Source organism: Apus apus, chromosome Z, assembly GCF_020740795.1.
Source record: "Apus apus isolate bApuApu2 chromosome Z, bApuApu2.pri.cur, whole genome shotgun sequence".
NCBI classification, from domain to species: domain Eukaryota; kingdom Metazoa; phylum Chordata; class Aves; order Apodiformes; family Apodidae; genus Apus; species Apus apus.
In genome coordinates, this window is record NC_067312.1 from 10,843,317 (window position 1) to 10,860,451 (window position 17,135).

The 17,135-nt window shown below is 44.2% G+C and overlaps 1 protein-coding gene across 3 annotated transcripts in view; it reads left to right on the plus strand.

Moving 5' to 3' along the window:
- LOC127395609 (phospholipid-transporting ATPase ID-like) overlaps nucleotides 1–17,135 on the plus strand; it is a 93,205-nt gene that overhangs the window by 11,916 nt on the left and 64,154 nt on the right. The window contains exons 1-2 of one of the 3 annotated variants that reach the window (XM_051642777.1): nucleotides 4,823–5,597; nucleotides 11,582–11,660. In XM_051642777.1, the coding sequence (XP_051498737.1) occupies nucleotides 11,618–11,660 (43 nt within the window). In that variant the 5' untranslated portion in view covers nucleotides 4,823–5,597; nucleotides 11,582–11,617. Of the gene's footprint in view, nucleotides 1–4,822; nucleotides 5,598–11,581; nucleotides 11,661–17,135 lie in introns of those variants that run through there. The other 2 variants (XM_051642776.1, XM_051642775.1) reach the window with 2 other exon arrangements.

A 17,135-nucleotide genomic window follows, 5' to 3' on the forward strand; every position in this document is an offset into this window, starting at 1 on the left:
AATGCTTCTTGAATATTGTCATGCTCGGTGTCATTACTGCTTCTCTGGGGAGCCTATTCCAGAGCTCCACCACCCTCTGGGTAAAGAATCTCTTTCTAATGCCCAGCCCAAACCTCCCCCTACACATCCTCCTACCATTCCCTCAGTTCCTATCATTGCTCACCAGAGAGAAGACGTCACCAGAGGTGCCTACCCCTCCTCCTTCCCTAATGAGGAAGCAGTAGCTGTCATGAGGTCTCCTCTTCTCCAGGCTGAACAGATCAAGTGCCTTTACCTGCTCTTCATACAGCAGCTGCTCTAAACCCTTCACCAACCTTGTGGCCTGCTCTGGACACTCTCCAGTAGCTGTATATCCTTTTTGTACTGTGGCCCCCAAAACTGCACACAGTACTCAAGATGGGGCCCCACCAGTGCAGAGTGAAGAGGGACAATCACCTCCCTCCACTGGCTGGCCATGCCATGCTTGATGCACCCCAGGACTCAATTGGCTCTCCTGGCTGCCAAGGCACACTGTTGGCTCATGTTCAACTTGCTGTTAACCAGAACCCCCAGATCCCTCTCCATAGAGCTGCTCCTCAGTCTCTCACTCCCCAGACTGTGTGTATACCTATGGGTTGCCATGTTCCATGTGCAAAATCCAGCACTTTTCCTTGTGAAACTTCATGCAATTGGCATTGCCCAGCTCTCTGATTTGTCCAGATCCCTCTGCAGGGCCTCTCTGCCCTCGAGAGTGTCAACCACTCCTCCCAATTTGGTGTAATCCTACTTAATAAGTAGGCCTTCAAGTCCTGCATCTAACTTGTTTATGAATCTATTAAAAAGTACTGGCCTTAAGATGGATCCCTGTGGAACCCTGCTAATGACTGGTCACCAGCCTGATGTGACCCCATTTACTATGACCCTTTTGCAGAAAGTCTCTCATAGCAAGGGCAATTGGGACAAGACACCCATCATAGAATGGTTTGGGTTGGAAGGGACCTTTACGATCATCTAGTTCCAACCTTCCTGCCATGGGCGGGGACATGTCCCACTAGACCAGGTTGCTCCAAGCCCCATCCAACCTGCCCTTCAACACTTCCAGGGAAGGAGCACCCACAGCTCTTCTGGGCAAACTGGGCCAATATCTCACCACCCTCACAGAAAATAATTTCTTCCTAATATCTAATCCAAATCTCCCTTCTCTCAGTTTAAAATCATCCTTCCTCATCCTATCACTTCATGCCCTTGTAAAAAGTACCTCCCCAGCTTTCCTGGAGCCCCTTCAGCGACTGGAAGGTGCTATAAGGTCTCCCCAGAGCCTTCTCTTCTGCAGGCTGAACAAGCCCAACTCTCTTACCCTGTCTTCACAGAAGAGAAGCTCCAGCCCTATGATCATCTCCGTGGCCTCCTCTGGACTCCCACCAACAGCTCCATGTCCTTGTGCTGGGGATTCCAGAACTGCACAGGAAAGGGATGGAAATTTTGGATGAGGAAAGCATAGGTTGTATGTGGGAGGAGATTCAGTCATCTAAGGCTGATTCTTGGGGGGGTTTAAGGAAATCCTTCAGCACCCAGGCTTTTCTGGAGTTGTGAATCCCTTGGTTAGTATGACCAATGCGCTCATCTGGTTTTGGGATCTGAATATGAGGCTGTTTGTGTGGAAATGATCCCTGGACATTGCACTGGTTCTGGGTGTGGAGGAGTCCAGCTTGGTTCAATCAGCCACAGCTACTTCTTTGCAGCTAGAGGTGCTAGCTGTGGTGGAGCATGTCAAGCTCCAAACCTTGCAGGTCAGGAGCTGCAGACTGGAGTTGCAAGACAGTAAGGGAAAGAAAAGATCATTAGTGGTCCTTTTGAACAGTACAAGATGTTTGGGGAAGCATCTAGGTTGAGAGTATTTTTAAAAGTAGCATTGACATAGGGAGGGTTTCTTGGAAGGGCTGGCGTTTATTTGAAATCTACACTGTGGAATTCTCCAAGCTGTGTTTCTCTCCTGTTTCTGTCCTATCCTCTAGTTGTCCTCTCCAGTTATTTGGGGGCATATTAAGCCATTCAAAGCCTTACTAGGTCACCAGGCATATATAGGTCTTACGTGCTACTTCAAGGCTTCTCTGCTCTCACATCTTTGTTGTTTGGAGGGAGAGTGCATCTGGTCTGGAGGGTGGGCTGAGAGCATCCCTTTAAACATCAGTGGCAGTAAGTCTTTGGTTTTGCGTCTAATCATACTTGAAATCCAGCACAGGCTAAATGACTGGCAGTCATTCTCCCAGATGCAGTTCTAGGATAAGGTCTTAATAGCCTGAATTTAAATTCATCCCACTCTAAGCTAGCCCTCTGTGACTAGTGGGCAATTGAGAAAGTGGAGGATGCAAAGGTGAAGAACTTCTTGGAGGCAGCTGCCTGGCCAAGAAAGCAGCTTGCTTACTGGAAAGCCAACAGACTGAAGTTCTTCTTCCTGTAGCCATGGGTCATAGCAGACCCACTGCTGTCTTGCAGCAGCTGGTCAGCTGAATCTCCTTTCAATGACACTGGCTGCAACGGGAGCTCAGACACCCAGCACACATGTACACACCTCAAGCAGGCACTGGAATCTAGACATCTTCCTTCGCAGGCTGTAGCCTTCCCTGATGTGTTCAGAAGTTTGGAAAGGAGGAAGTGAATGGTATAATTTTTGGGAATATGCTACCCAGGGACAAAAGTGTAAGGAAAGGACAGGAGACCACAGAGCTGAGTTTATAATGTTGAGTCACTTCCACATGTGCTGAGCCTCCCTACATGAGTAGGTTCACTGAAGTCCATGGGAAAAGCACAACTGAGGGAAAAAGTAATTCCCAGGGTACGTGAGGTGGATTTCAGTGCCAAGAGAAAACATTAACAAAACAGCCTACCTAATTTGTAACTGTCTCAAATTCTAAACAAGCCCCAAATCCAGTTGAATTTAAGACTGGGCCCACTCTCATGTGAAAGGAAGAAGATGAAACTAACTCTAGGAAGGATGAAATGAATGTGGCTGAGGTCAAAGTGTGACAAACAAAGAGTTTATACTTACTTGATGGCAGCAAAGAAAGTGGGAATCGTGTGGAACGAATTGTCATTAGTCAACATATTAAAATGAGGCAAAAGAAGCAGATGAAAGTTGTAAGAAGGAAGAAAACTCCAGAATGAAGCAAGAACAGGGGATTCTACAAATATGCAGATCCTTGTACTTTTGGTTGCTGGAAAAAATGTGGTACTTGTTGCTGTTGCTGTTGAGATGGTGGTGAGAACATGAGAAACAGATAGTGCAGGTGAAATTTCTTCTGAACTTAGATGCTTTTCAGTTCAAAATCATTTGAAAATTACCTAGGCCTTGATGAGGCTGTCCTACACACCATCACCCATGTAGGCTGTTTGTATGGGTCCTTTGTGTTGGAATTAGGAAGCCACTCCAATTACACTTGTCTCAAATAGGTGTAGCTTCAATAAAAACCCCTGGAGTCCTCACAAAGGGGCATAGGCTCTTGTTCCTCCTTCAGAAATTGCTTAAGGTGCTATAGGGTCCTACTCGTTGCCACTCTGCATTTCAACCTTCATGACCACTGGAGTACTGCCATTGCAGCAACAAGGGTCCTCCATAGCTTTTCTCTCAACAGGATTTAAAAAAATGTCACCTTCTACTATATACTCTTTGGCAATTCTCTGGCTCTCATGCTAACTATAATTAATCAGCTGATTAATGCATTCAAGTGTTTGTGGGTGGGTTTGAAATTAATTCTAACTGTATTCACATAAATCTGGTGGAAAAACAGCAGATGAAAGAAAAAAAAAAAAAAGGAGAGATAAACACATACAGAAATCTTTTATGTTAGGGTTTCTTTTGCTGCCTACAATAAGTTGTCACTTCTCTGGCAACACAGCTGAGGAGAAGAATACAGTGATCTTAGAATAATTGCAATTCATAGGTATAGGGAAGCAGGAAGTGGCTTAAGGTTGCAGGTGGCTGAGTTTTAGTCCTGTAGTCTATCAGGTAGGTAAGAGGCCAGAGGACTGGCATATAAGAGGCCACTGCATTGTGAAGGGTTCCACAATTCAGGGGGTGGAGGGGAAAAAAAAAAAAAAAAAAAAAAAAAAAAAAAAAAGAAAAAAGAAGAAAAAAAGTGGATGTGTGGTTCATTGAAGGTGGAAGAACAAGTGGGAAGGTTGGGCAGCTCATGAGAGTGCTGAGGGGTTTTGGTGAGGAGGGTCTCCTTCATAGTGGTGGGCCTGGGCGGATGTCCCAGAGTCCAAAGGAAGGTCATGCTCTTGGGATGAGCAAGCCTTGACGTTTCGGCACCGAAAGCTCTGTGGTTGAGTTATGCAATTGTGCTCTACAGGGTTTTTCTCTGCAGAGTTTTTGTTACTTGCAACTGTTGGAAAGTGGATGAGGTGGAGCCTTAGGATCAGCTTGTAGGACGGTGTCTCTGCATTTAAGGAGTCCTGACTGAATCCAGCGTTACGGATGCAGAGAGAGGGGCTGCTGCTGAGAAATGGATCCCTTACCTAGTTCATCCTTTTTTAAAGCAATTTGATATGTTGGACTCTTTTACTCCCTTGGTTTCCTTTCAAAAGCTTCTGAGTCGGCAGGAGGTAGGTAAGGGGAGCAGCAGCTGCTTCTGAAATGAATTGGGGTGCCCCAACCCTAGGTGTTCTGCTTTCCTGCTTCACTCTTTCACAGCTTGTTGTGCTGAAGCATTTTATTTTTAAGGGAGCTACTACACTCTCCCTATCTACAGGAAACAGAATTTAAAAAAAAAAAAAAAAAAAAAGGAAAAAAAGCCAGAAAAAAAAGGAGAAAGAAAAAAAAAAAAAAAAAAGAAGGAAGAATTTGGCCAGAAGCCAAGTCCAGTAACTGAAGTCAGAAGTAGGGAACTTGGAGTAAGTTCAGTTACCAGGACGCTGTGTGGCAGATTTTCAGGGTCTGGGAGACGAGCAGGCGATGCCCGTTTCTCCAGGTGAAGAAGCTGGGCTCTCTTAGATGAAACGTCCTGGTGCTGGAAGCCCAGGCGAAGCTGTCGGTCTTGGGAGGGGATAAACTGCCTGTAAATGAGAAGAGAGAAGTGCACCAGAGTGCCATGGAGGGCAGCAACTTTGTTGCTCTGACTTTTACAAGCCTTCAAGGGTAAGATTTAACACTCTCCTTCCGCCTGCTCGTTTCCTCTGACAGTTTTGGGGGGGGGGCAGAAACTTGCAGGTTTTTGTTTTGGTTTTTGGTTTTTTAATTATTTTTTTTAATTATTATTATTTGTTTTTTTAAATCCTCAAGCCCCAGAGCTTTCCAAAGCTTAATCAAAGTGCTCCGGGTCGAGCTTTTTCAGGGTAGACTTCTGGGTGGAGTAAGCTGAGCTGTGCGGGGTTCCCAGCAGCAGCAGCCGGCCGGGGAAGCTGCTATTATTGTTGGCGTTGTTTGGGAGGGAGCAGCCTGCCTTTCCGCGGGGGAAACTCTCCCTCCTCAGCTGCTGTGAGGTAATTTGAGAGTGGCAACTAACTTACCCCAAAGGAGCCGAATGCAACTTTTTGACTTGCCACCCTGGTGTCAGTTTAAGGGGTGTTTTAATGAAGACAGATGGAAGATACTGGATCGTGGCTTTACTACGTGGCAGGTAACAACAGACTGAGTCTTGTTTCCCAGCAATTACAGCTAATTGCATTGGCAGATTTGAGTGTAGGGGGGTAGGAGCGCAGAGTTTCATGGGTTTCTGTGTGTGTAGCTTGGAACGGCACCAAAAAAATAGCTGGAGGGCTAGCACACCTCATCTAGGATACCTCTCCAGGTATTTTAAAAGTTTGGAGGTTTCAGGGATAGACCTCGCTTCCTCTCTTTTCTACTTGCAAAGCAGGGAGTGCTACAACACGTGCTACTCCCTGTTTTGTTCTTGAGATGTCCAGCCACAAGAGGATGTGAAGAGGGATGGAGAAATACAAATGCTAATGCTTTTCAATGTTAAAAGTTACTGAGTACTGATTATTTCTAATAGCTGAAATGTTTGTGTTTGTTTTCAATAGTGGAAAGAAAAGGCATCATACTCTTTTGAATCAAAAATTGAGCAATTTGACTGAAATAGTTAATGCACCGGGAGTTTAAAGGGAGTCAGTTGCAAACATGCCTTTACATGGCACAATTACAAGGTCAGTCCATGGCAGGTGTGCCAGGCATTGCTCTGGCCAGAGCATTATCAAACTTTGCACCAACTATGACATCCTCTGTGATACCTGGGAGTGAATGTGTGTCTCCTGTTATAGCACCTGACCTGTGCACCCCCTTAGCAGGGATGCAACTAAGGCATGGAGAAAATAGAGTTTGAGGACCTAATGTATTTTAAGCCTTTCATATTTTCCCATTTGTGCTTCCAAATCCAGCTTAAAATTATACGTGTTACAATCAGGGGACTTGAATTTGGTTCATCTTGTGGCATTTAGCAGCATTACTCCAAGAGCACTGGGCAGTGCAGGCAGTCTTCCAGCTTGTCTGTCACAATGGCCAGTGTTTGGGATCTGCTTTCTCATATACTGAGCTATTGCTTGGATATTTAGTACAGCAGCATGGAAAAATAAACACATAAATAAATAAAAATATTTCTAAGACCTGTGGATATTTGTGGCTGTTGCATCAGCTGAATAGAGATTTAAAAAAAACAAAACAAACCACCCAACAAACTCCAACAACTTCTAAATCTTCATTGTGTGCAAAAACTGACCTGACATAGAGTGCTGGTGATGGAAGGCATGGATTTTTACCTGGACAGGGCTATGTAAGCTTTTTAGATTGCATACATACCACACTGTGTTTGGTGGCAAAACTGACTGGAGAAATCTTGTTCTCCTGCCTAATTCTCCTTGATTCTGTTTCTTGTATCTCAGCACAACTCACTGCCTTCTCAGATCTGCTACAACCACTGCTTAGACAGAAATTCAGTTTGGTCTGTACTGAGCAACACCCCATGATCTGGATTAAAATAACCCTTCAAAAAAATGATTATATTTAATATGGATCATTTCACAGAGTCTGTGAGCAAGGTGAAGTGAGCAGAAGCACCAAATATTTCCCAACCCGTATTTATCATTAAATCAGATGTATTGTGTAGCTACTTCCAAAGAAACAGAACCAAGACATTAGCCATGTTTCCCACTGGCAACATCTGCTCTCCAGTCATTTGTGTTGTGCCATGTCTTTTCTCGTTTTTCTACCCCTTGTTGCAGTGGTGGGAAGTGTCTCCCTCCACCTCCAGTTTGCAGCACATCCCTTAGAGAGCCATGATTTTGGATTAGGCTATAGACTTTGCCAATTCCATGTTCTGTGTCTCATTGCAACCTGCCACTCACACTGTCACTGGACAGCTTTGCATTTGTGTTCTCAAGCCAAATCTGGTGCTTGTCTTTCTGTTAAGTAAGGCTGAGCGTGGTTTGCAAGCAAGCATCCCTTCCCTGTTTAAGATCTGACAAAGTATCTTCTCACTGTGGATATTTAAAGTGCTCAGAGCCCATGACTAAACCTTCAGTAGCCATAAAGCAAGTGGATTGTCTTTGCAGAAGTGTCAGCCATAGCTAGACAATTTTTAGAGCACTGTAGGTAAAAAAGCCTTCTGAAGTGAGAAGGGATAGTATTTGTAGCTTATAACTCCAAATGCCCATCATTGAGGAACTGGAAAAGACTGCAAAAAAAAGTCTGACACAGACTGTGGAAGACAACTTGGGGAGAGTTAAGCAGTGCTTCACTTTGCATCTGAAGATATCTGGTTCTAGGGAAAATGAAGGAAAATAGGAAATTGCCATGTTTTTCTGACCGTAGAAAAATTTCATATATTTTATGGGTTTTCAATTAATTCATGAACAGGAGGCTGTGAAAGTGTGTTACCAAAATTTGAGAAGTAGTTCATGTCACATGAAAACTACACTTGACAAGCACAAGTTTTTCCAGAAAGCACAAAAGGAAATCAAAACTATGGCAGTGTTTGTGAGTGGTGAGAGGCTGAAGACCCATTTTTGCCATTTTGGAAGGATTTAAAACAGGGAGAGATACATAAAGAAAGGTGAATAGGGATTTGAATGTTTATTAAAGGTAGAATATGGGGAAAAACAGAGGGGGGGATAGGGGGGAGATTGTTGATAGATGCAGTTCCAAAGATCTTGGACCCTGCAGGTAGGATTGAAAGTCCAAAATACTCCACAAAAAGGTCTGGGACTGAAAGGCAGAGCCAAGGTCAACCAAGAGACCACATCTGGCTGAGTAAGTTGTGATAGCTAACACAAAGAGGAGCACCATGGAAAAGGACAACTCCACCCATCATTTGCTTAGGTTTGTTTTCATGCTTAGAGCCCAGGGTCAATGAATGATCCAACTGAAAACAGACACCTGGAAGTGTGAAGATGTACTGGTACAAACTGGTCTGTGAGCAGGCAGGCTCACAGGGAAGCCTGTGTGAGAGGGGCTTGTGAGGTAAAGCAATATGAGGATTAAATGAGTGAGTAACAAAGTAGTAAATAAAGGTATTTGTATTATTATGAAAATAAAGGGCTCACCTCAGTGTAACAAGGGTGTGTCAAACCCTTAATGCCGTCTTGTGTGTGCCCATTGAATTCCAACAGGTTCTCAAATGACATTGTGGTTTGGACAAGCCAGGAACTGAGTTTAGCATAAAGGATCAGGTCAGCTTGGAAAGGATTTATAACTTCTGGGCTTCAATTAAGTATGCAGCTATGCTAAATCTGTGTCATGACAGCACCAGAGAGGTATTAAGTACAAATGGATATGGTAAAGTTATCACCCACATCTGCCCTACAAGACAGGATTTTATGAGGGTGTTGAGCCTGCAAGGGCATTTGTGCTGGCTGTGAGAGTGACTTAAGTTTGCTGCTGAGTGAAAATGTCCAGGGAGTGCAGAACCATAAAATGCACTGAGAAGCTGAAGGAAATGAACAAAAGAATCACAGAATCACAGAATCTGAGGGGTTGGAAGGGACCTCGAAAGATCATCTAATCCAACCCCCTGCCAGGCAGGATCACCCAGAGCACATCACACAGGAGCGTGTCCAGGCGGGTTTTGAATGTCTCCAGAGAAAGAGGCTCCACAACCTCTCTGGGCAGCTTGTTCCAGTGCTCTGTCTGGAGCGTGCCTTCTGTGCCAAAACAGTGCATTGTTGCAGTCTTGTTGTTGTACTGTGGTCACTCCTGAAACCGGTGATTAAAGAATCACAGTAATTAACAAAAGCCATGTGTCACAGCTGAAGGAAATTTCAGGGTTTTCTTGTGAGATGTGGATCCTAGCTCCATTGTTTGTTTCATGTTATTACTGCTGAAAGAAAGCTTATAAACCACCCTCTCTTTTCTGCTCCCCCAGAAATATAAACATCCTTTTTTCTCCTCTTCTGAAATTATACACCTTCTCAATGGAATCCACAGCTGGGAGAAGTTTGTTAGTTGTGGATAGTCCTTCTAAAACATTTGGCCAGTACAGAAGAATCCAGAGTTTGGAAGTATAGCCATATGGTGATTACAACCAGCCAAACTTTTGCATCCTTGTTCTGCCTGTGGGCAGTGATTATCAGACCTGTGGCTCCTGGTGCTCTTGGAAATCTGAGGTTTTTACCTCAAAGAGTGTGGACAGTGTGTTTTGCTCTTTACACCACCTTTTTTGGGAGGTCTTTTAGGAGCGTTTTGTACACCAGTTAAGGGAAGAAAGCAGGGCTGAGAAAGCTTCAGGTTGTGACATTAAATATTGTAACTTTAGGCGGTTTAAGCTCCATAGACAGAGGAAATTTTGGGGAGAGGTGCTGCCCAGGGATTTTTTTCTGATGAGTAAAACCAGCTGGATCTACATGAACACACAGAAGCAAGACCTCTTTCAAGCACAGTGGGCAGAGGTGTTCCTGAGCACTGCAGTGTGTGCTGCTATGTGCTCAGTGTGTACACCCCTTAGCTGGCCAGCTGGAGTTTGCCTGCTGCTGTTTGCCTTATCTCAGGCTCATTCAATTGCAGATGCTAAATATAGCTCTGCATCTGGAATAGAGATCTGTGTAGGAATGCTCAACCTATGCGATGACTGTAGAGTTTTCCTTAGTTTACCTTTATTTTCTGAAAAGACACAAAGCCTGAGCTTGGATAGGGCACGGACCAGTACTGATGGATCAGGATTGCATTTGGACATTGGCATAGGCTGTATTCACATTTGCATGTTTCCAAAATACGGTGTATTATCATCTGCTGTCTCCTTAGACAGCCTTGCTCTACGCAGATAGCGTGGGACAAAAGTCAAAAACTTCATTCTGTCTCCTAGAAAGCTTGTTCTAGTTCTATCACAATTCCCTCAAACATCTCATAGAATCATAGAATCATAGGGGTTGGAAGGGACCTCGAAAGATCATCTAGTCCAACCCCCCCGCCAGAGCAGGGTCACCTAGAGTACAAAGTACTCTAGAGTACTCTAGAGTACAATCTCAGATTGGATCCACTGGCCAGTTAAGCAACAGATGCAGAGTTCCTGTTGGTTAAGGCTCCCTGTCAGCCAGTTGTGCCCAGCAGTGCCATGCACAGAGATCTGCTGAGAACAACAGAAGTTTTATTACTGATAAGTTTGATATGATTGTGTTTAATGCTCATTTCCTCTTTTTAATAGGATATATTCAGTGTCTTAAAGAGAAACCTCTGAGGAGACCTCATAGTGGCCTTCCAGTACCTGAACGGGCTACAGGAAAGCTGGAGAGGGACTTTTCCAGGGTGTGTAGGACAAGGGGTAATGGTTTTAAGCTTGAAGAGATGGAAGATTTAGGTTAGACATTAGGAAGAAATTCTTTAGTGTGAGGGCTGTGAGACACTGGAACAGGTTGCCCAGGGAGGTTGTGGGTGGCCCTTCCCTGTAAGTGTTCAAGGGTAGGTTGGACTTGGCTCAGAGTGAAATGGTCTAGTAGAATCTGTCCCTGCCATGCAGGGGTGTTGGAACTAGATTATCTTCAAGGTCCCTTCCAACCTAAGCCATTCTATGATTTTATGATTAAATGCATTTCTAGTGCCTGGCTTTAGGCTTCTGGGCCAGGAAATTTGCAGACAGCAGAGGAGTTTTAGTGAGAGGCATACAAGCTAGTCTATCCCAAACTCAGAGGGTGACCAGCAGATGGACAACAGTGTGAGCCAGCACATGTTGAGCACAAGGCAGATGTGCAGGAAAAAAGAGTTTCCTGATGCTTCCTCTTCTTCAGGGGGGCTGGTCTTGCTCTGAGTAGTCACACAGTTCCTCTGTACATTAAGTACAAACCCTGTTAGTGTATTTCTCCTTTTCATGTGGGACAAAGGTGTTAGGAATATCCTTTTCAGTCTCTCCTCCACTGGGCCCTTCTTTGTGCCATGTCAGGAGAGAAACAGATCAAAATGCCTAAGGTAAGGTAGCTCACACTGATGCAGTGCAGCTGGCAAACCTGAAATGGTCTTGCATTTTAAGAACTTCCTGTGTGATAAACTGCAGCTGTTGGCCATGGTGCTTGGGAGTTGGGTTCTCCCATTTTATGGACACAAAATTACATGTATGTTGCTCATCATGTTCAGCTGCAGAATTAGAAACCCCCATAGTGAATTACCTTCTCTTTTCTCTTCCAGAAGTTCCATGGAGTTGGACTAAAATAAAGTTTTGGGATGTCTCTATTTGGATTAAAATTTGGAAAGAAGAAATTGAAAGGTGAGTGCCATCTGGTAATGCCATTGTCACGGGCAACAACCTAAGGAATGTAAACACAGCACATGTGCAAGCCCTTGAGAGCATGCTTGGGAGCATGTCTTACACTCAAAGAGTGGGTGGAGGAAGGCACACTTCCTTTTCTTTTCCTGCATTTCTACTGCCTTGAGGGAATGCTGTGGACTATGTGCCAGTGAATAGGTGTACATCTGTGAGAGAAGGGTCTGCAAAGCTCCTTCTCGGTTACAGCAGATGACTGGCCTGTGGGAAGCTGGGTTTTGGTGTCTTTTCTAAAAGGATCTTCTGTGGGAATAGGAAGAGGAGCAATAAATAGTGCCCTCACTCAAGCATTTTATAAAATATGCCAAAAGCAAGTCAGTGTGAAGTTCTGATGCAGACTTTTAATGATGAAATATGTTAACAGCAATGTTCAGATGTTCCCTTCAATGAGAGGTAGGAAGAAGAGCAAAGTACAGAGGTGCACCTAAGAGCAGCCCAGAAGCTGCTGAGAGGAACACTAACCCTGGAGGAGAAACCAGAGCCTACCTAACTCCCACCCTGTGAGCTCCACATGGCACCCTAATCAATGGGTGTAGAGAAAAGGAGCAACCATTGTCTGCAGCATGATCCTCACCAGCCTTTGTAGCAGAAATCCCTGCAGAGATGAATGCTTGCAAGAAGCCCAGATGAAGGCCTACTAGGGTACCCTTAAAGGGGACCACTTCCTAAAGTGCATCTTCATCAGGACCAGGGCTTGGAGCAGGAGCTGCTGTACTAAGTCTCCTGTTTTATCCCTTCACCTCCAGGCCCAGGATGCAATCTATGGTGAGGGATCCATGTCCAGAGACACTGTGAAGACAGAAAGTCTCTAGCCTTTCCCTTCCAGGATGTACCTCCCTGTATTAGAACACAGAAATTAGTGGGATACTTGTATTTTGACATGAAACTATTTTTTCCCAACCTCTCTGAGCTCAGAAGACAAATAGAAATAGGGAACAGAGAGGGCTCATCTACACAAACAGCCTTATCCCAAGCTTGTGCTTCCAGTTGAAGACAAGAGCAGTCATTGCTGCAGCTTCATCTCCATAAGCCCAGCCCAGGGGCAATGTGAGAGGAAGAGGAAGGATATAAATTGATCCAGGGCTTTTGGAAACATGCACTAGGTTTTTCTTGTTGTTGCTAAGGACAGCCTGCTCTCCAAGGCAGCTGTTTTTTGGCAGCTGGACTCTGGGCAGAGCTTGGCAGGAGTGGAAGCTCCCCGTGGAGACACAGCCCAAGACCAGCTCCGCAGACATAAAGCTCAGCTGTTTTCTGGGACTCCCACTCAAATCTGATAGGAAATGTCTTACCACAACAAGCTTTTGAGTATGAAAAATGTATTTATTTTACATAATTTCCCATGGGGGAAGTAACTAGGATTTTAAAAACTTCTCAGAGTTTGTTTCAGTGATGTATTTATTTTTGTGATTTTTACATCAATTCCTATCACTGTGTGTCACTGTTATTAACAGCATGAACAATTGCATCAAGCTGTAGCATTACCAGCATGTCTAGGAGATATTGTTTTCTAGGAAAGGAAATTACACGTGCCAGCCAGTCACTGTCATACTAGTTTTGAAAATAAAAACAAATTACTATTTCATCTGTTTTATTTGGCATGCTGATATTGGTAAAAAAAACCCAGGACACAAAGATAAAAAATTCTAAACAAGGTTCGTATAAATAAATAAATAAATTGCAAAATCGAAGTTTTCCAAAATGAAGAAGAGACATGTTTTTACTGCTAGGATGCTTGAAAAATGCATGGTCTCATTCTGAAGTGAACTGAAAACAAGCATGAAAAGATGCAGATGCTTCTTGAGAAATAACGTGTTGCACTCATTTCTGAGTGAGTGGGTCATTGCTGGGAGGAGGAGGTGAAAGACAAACCAGAACTGACATTATTTCAGGAGACGGGGAAAGGGAGAGATGAGGCAGCCTCTGTCCCTTTCCAGAACAACCCAGAAGGGGCTATTTTATGGTTTACAGTTACCTAGCATTTATTTCAGGCCTGTGTCCCACAGGTGCTGTTTGACCATGATTGTTGTACATGTTGGGTAAAGCTGAGACATCCTTGAAACCTGTTTTCCTGTTTTCTCTCTCCTTATGGTGATAATGCCAAATCCTGCTTTTAGAAAAGGGCAAGACCTAATAACGAACCTTATCTTCATATTAAAAAATTGCTGGACCTGAGGCAGAAATAATTCCAGTTCACCCTGGAGATTTTTCATTTCAGTCCTTACATTTGATGTACAAAAAATGGAGATAGGTCAACATATCTTCTAAACGGGTCCTCTGCTAGCAATGCCAGAAAAAAATGCAAACATTTTTAATTGATACCTGATCTAGGGACATATGAAATATTTTACCTATGCTGGCAAATTCTACTTGTCAGGTACTGTTTAGTGCTAGCAGGAAGGTGAGCTTGGCACTAGGCACAAAAGACACAACCCATGACCACAAAAGTATATTTCTTGCATTTAATTTCTTCAGGAAGAAGGAGGATTCTAGTTCTTTCAAGGCAAAAAGACATGATAAAGAAGGTTTTATTTAATAATGGAGGAACAGGCAGGAGGGAATAGGGCTAAACCCATTTATGGTGGTGAGTCTGGTCTTGCTGCAGATTTCTTTTTTTAACTAAATCCCACACACTCAGTACAAGCTACTCCATTTTAGAGATGAAAATGCATGTGATTGCCAGCATAAATCCTGTCCAGCCACACAGCAGCCAGGGAGACTCCATAAAGGAAGGGACATCTACACACTGAAAATGTGCAGCACAGAGCTCTGGAGAGCCCCTCCTTTGAGTCAATAACAAAAACCATGTTTGTTTGCCAGGCAGCTGGGCATGTTCCTGCTCTGAGCAGGGCTTGGCTGTGACCTTCTTCCCCGTTTCCATCCCACTGGCTTCTCACCACTCCTCCTGCCCCAGCCACGCTTGCTGCACCCTGCCAGCTCTGGCTGCTGTTCAGGGCAGGGATGGGCTCTGGTTTGGTGATGCAGCCACTGGGCAGGTTCTGCATGCATTAGGTTAACACTGGAGTGATAAGGCTTCAGCTTTTGTCTGTGTCCCAGAGTGGCTGTGAAATGCAGCTATTTAACCCCGTGAGCCTCAGTTCTGTTATATGGCTCTTCCCTTCACCCATGTATTACCCAATTAATACTAAATGTTGAGTTTGTTGGGTAAAGATCCCTGGTTTTGGTCTTGGTTTTTTGCTTGGTGGCAGCTCTGATTCCAGCAAGACCATGTTGAATTATGATTGTGAAATCCTGTGATATCACATCACTGCTATAAAAAATAATGCAGTTTTCTTTAACCCAGTGGTAGGGAATCTGCCTGAGTATAGCACCTGCAAGTTGAGAAGCTTGTTGCATCATTCCTTCATGTCTCACAGCTGCAAAAAAGGGGCAATTCCTCTTCTAAGATGAAGGGAGATGTTGGCTATTGGCTTGTAAAATAGCCTTCCTAAGAACAGCGATTTTAGTTGCTTAATACAGCCATAGAACCACAGAATGGTTTGGGTTGGAAGGAACCTTAATGATCACCTAGTTCCATCACCCTGACATGGCTAGGAACACTTTTCACTAGATCTGGTTGCTCAACCTGGTGTTGAACACTTCCAGGAAAGGGGCAGTCACAGCTTCTCTGGGCACCCTGTGCCAGTGTCTCACCACCCTCTCCCTTGCCCTTCCCCATGACTTGCCCCCTCCCATGAGGTTGCCTTTCAATGGACAGTGTAATTCTCATTCCTGAGGGAGAATAGATGTGCTAATGCACCATGGTTTCAGATACTTGTGCAAAGACGAAAGATAAGGGCTAGAAATTCTCTGCCTGTGAATAGATGGGTGGTCACCTGGGTGCTGGATGCAAGATGGCACTTGTGCTGTTGGTGGGACATGACAGCAAAAGCTGAGCCACTGAGTGAAATTAGATGCCCAAAAGTAGGGTCAACGAAAGTAGTAGGGAGATGGGGCAGGAGAAGCTGGAAGGAGACACATCATGAACTTTGAAACAAAAAATTTGCTGCAACTGCTGAGGTCTTCTGAGACTGCTCATAGCCTGTCATAGGAGAAACCTGAATTACAGTCTCAGGAAGATCAGAGGTGTTCCCTGGGGTGCAGAATAACCGTGTTACCTCTTTCACAACTTGGTAAGGTCAATAGCTTTGCTAAGAGCCACTCTGCAAGGGAAGCTGGGGAGATGAGCCCAGCTCCTGGATGCCACTCTTTGTTGCTTGTCCAGGGCAGCGTTGTGCTCTTGAGGTTGCGTGTCTAAAGGGTGGAGTAGAGATCAGTATTTTTACAGAGTTAATGTTGCCTCTGTTCTGTGTGCAGGCTTAGTTATGCTGACACTCCCCTATTTGGGCTGCATTCGCTTCATGCATGAGGTATCAGGCCCTAGTTTGTATATGACTTGGCAAAATCAGGCAGCCCTTAACCTCCTGTTTTTTGAAGCCACAAGACCTAGTATCTACAAAATTTTTCCAACAGCCTGTTGAAATCATTGTTTTTGGCACATGCTCTTTAGCATAAACCAGAAACAAATTTCCAGGCTGTCTGACTAGATCTTGAATCTAACCTTCTGCAGGACTTTTCCATGCAACAGTCCTAAAAGGAGAAGGCTGGTGGGCTGGCCAGTTATGTTTATAGCTGATTTTTGGCATGGGTTTAATTTAATACAGCTGTTATTCTGTGGTTTAGCTCCTAAATCTGTGTGCCTGAGAAAACAGCCACTTTCCCAGTGACTTGGCCTCAGTGGTTAGACCAAGAACTGGGCACTAAGCCATATTTATGTACACTGAATTTCCACTGATGAATAATTTAAAATACTTTTCAGTGGCAGTCAAATGATAACTTGGAGAACAAATCCCATTCCTTCTTCTCAGTGATTTGTGACTGTAGTTCGCAGAAGCAGAAATTTTGAGTAGCTTAGAGAGCAAAAAGTATTTAAAGAAATTAAAAACTCCTCATCTGATAGCCCTTCAGTTTTCCCCTCCCTTTTTCCTCAATGCTTTCAGAATCAAAAGGGCATGATAAGACATGCGTGCTTGGCTCTGCAGCCAGAATACCCTGAGCTGTAGTTTCCAGACAAAGCTGGTGTAATGTTTCAGACATTCCCTAACTATTTATTGTGATCATCCAAGAGGCTTAATTTCTGTCCAAACAGTTCCAGAAGCAAATAAGAGTTGTCCAATCTATGATAGTTGATAACTGCTAGTTTAGGAGGCACAGCAGAAGGACTTCATGTTGGTAAAAATAAAACCACTGAGGCAGTTTTGCCCTGTGCATGTGTTCAATGGTGGTTCTCCTTTGGTTTAGCCAGAGGTCAGAAAGTTCTGCTAGCTAATGTTGCTGGATGAGGCACCCTCTGCAATTCATTGTGGTTGCTCTTGCTTTAGCCAAAGGTATTGGCTGTTATCCAGTAAAGAAAAAGAAAAC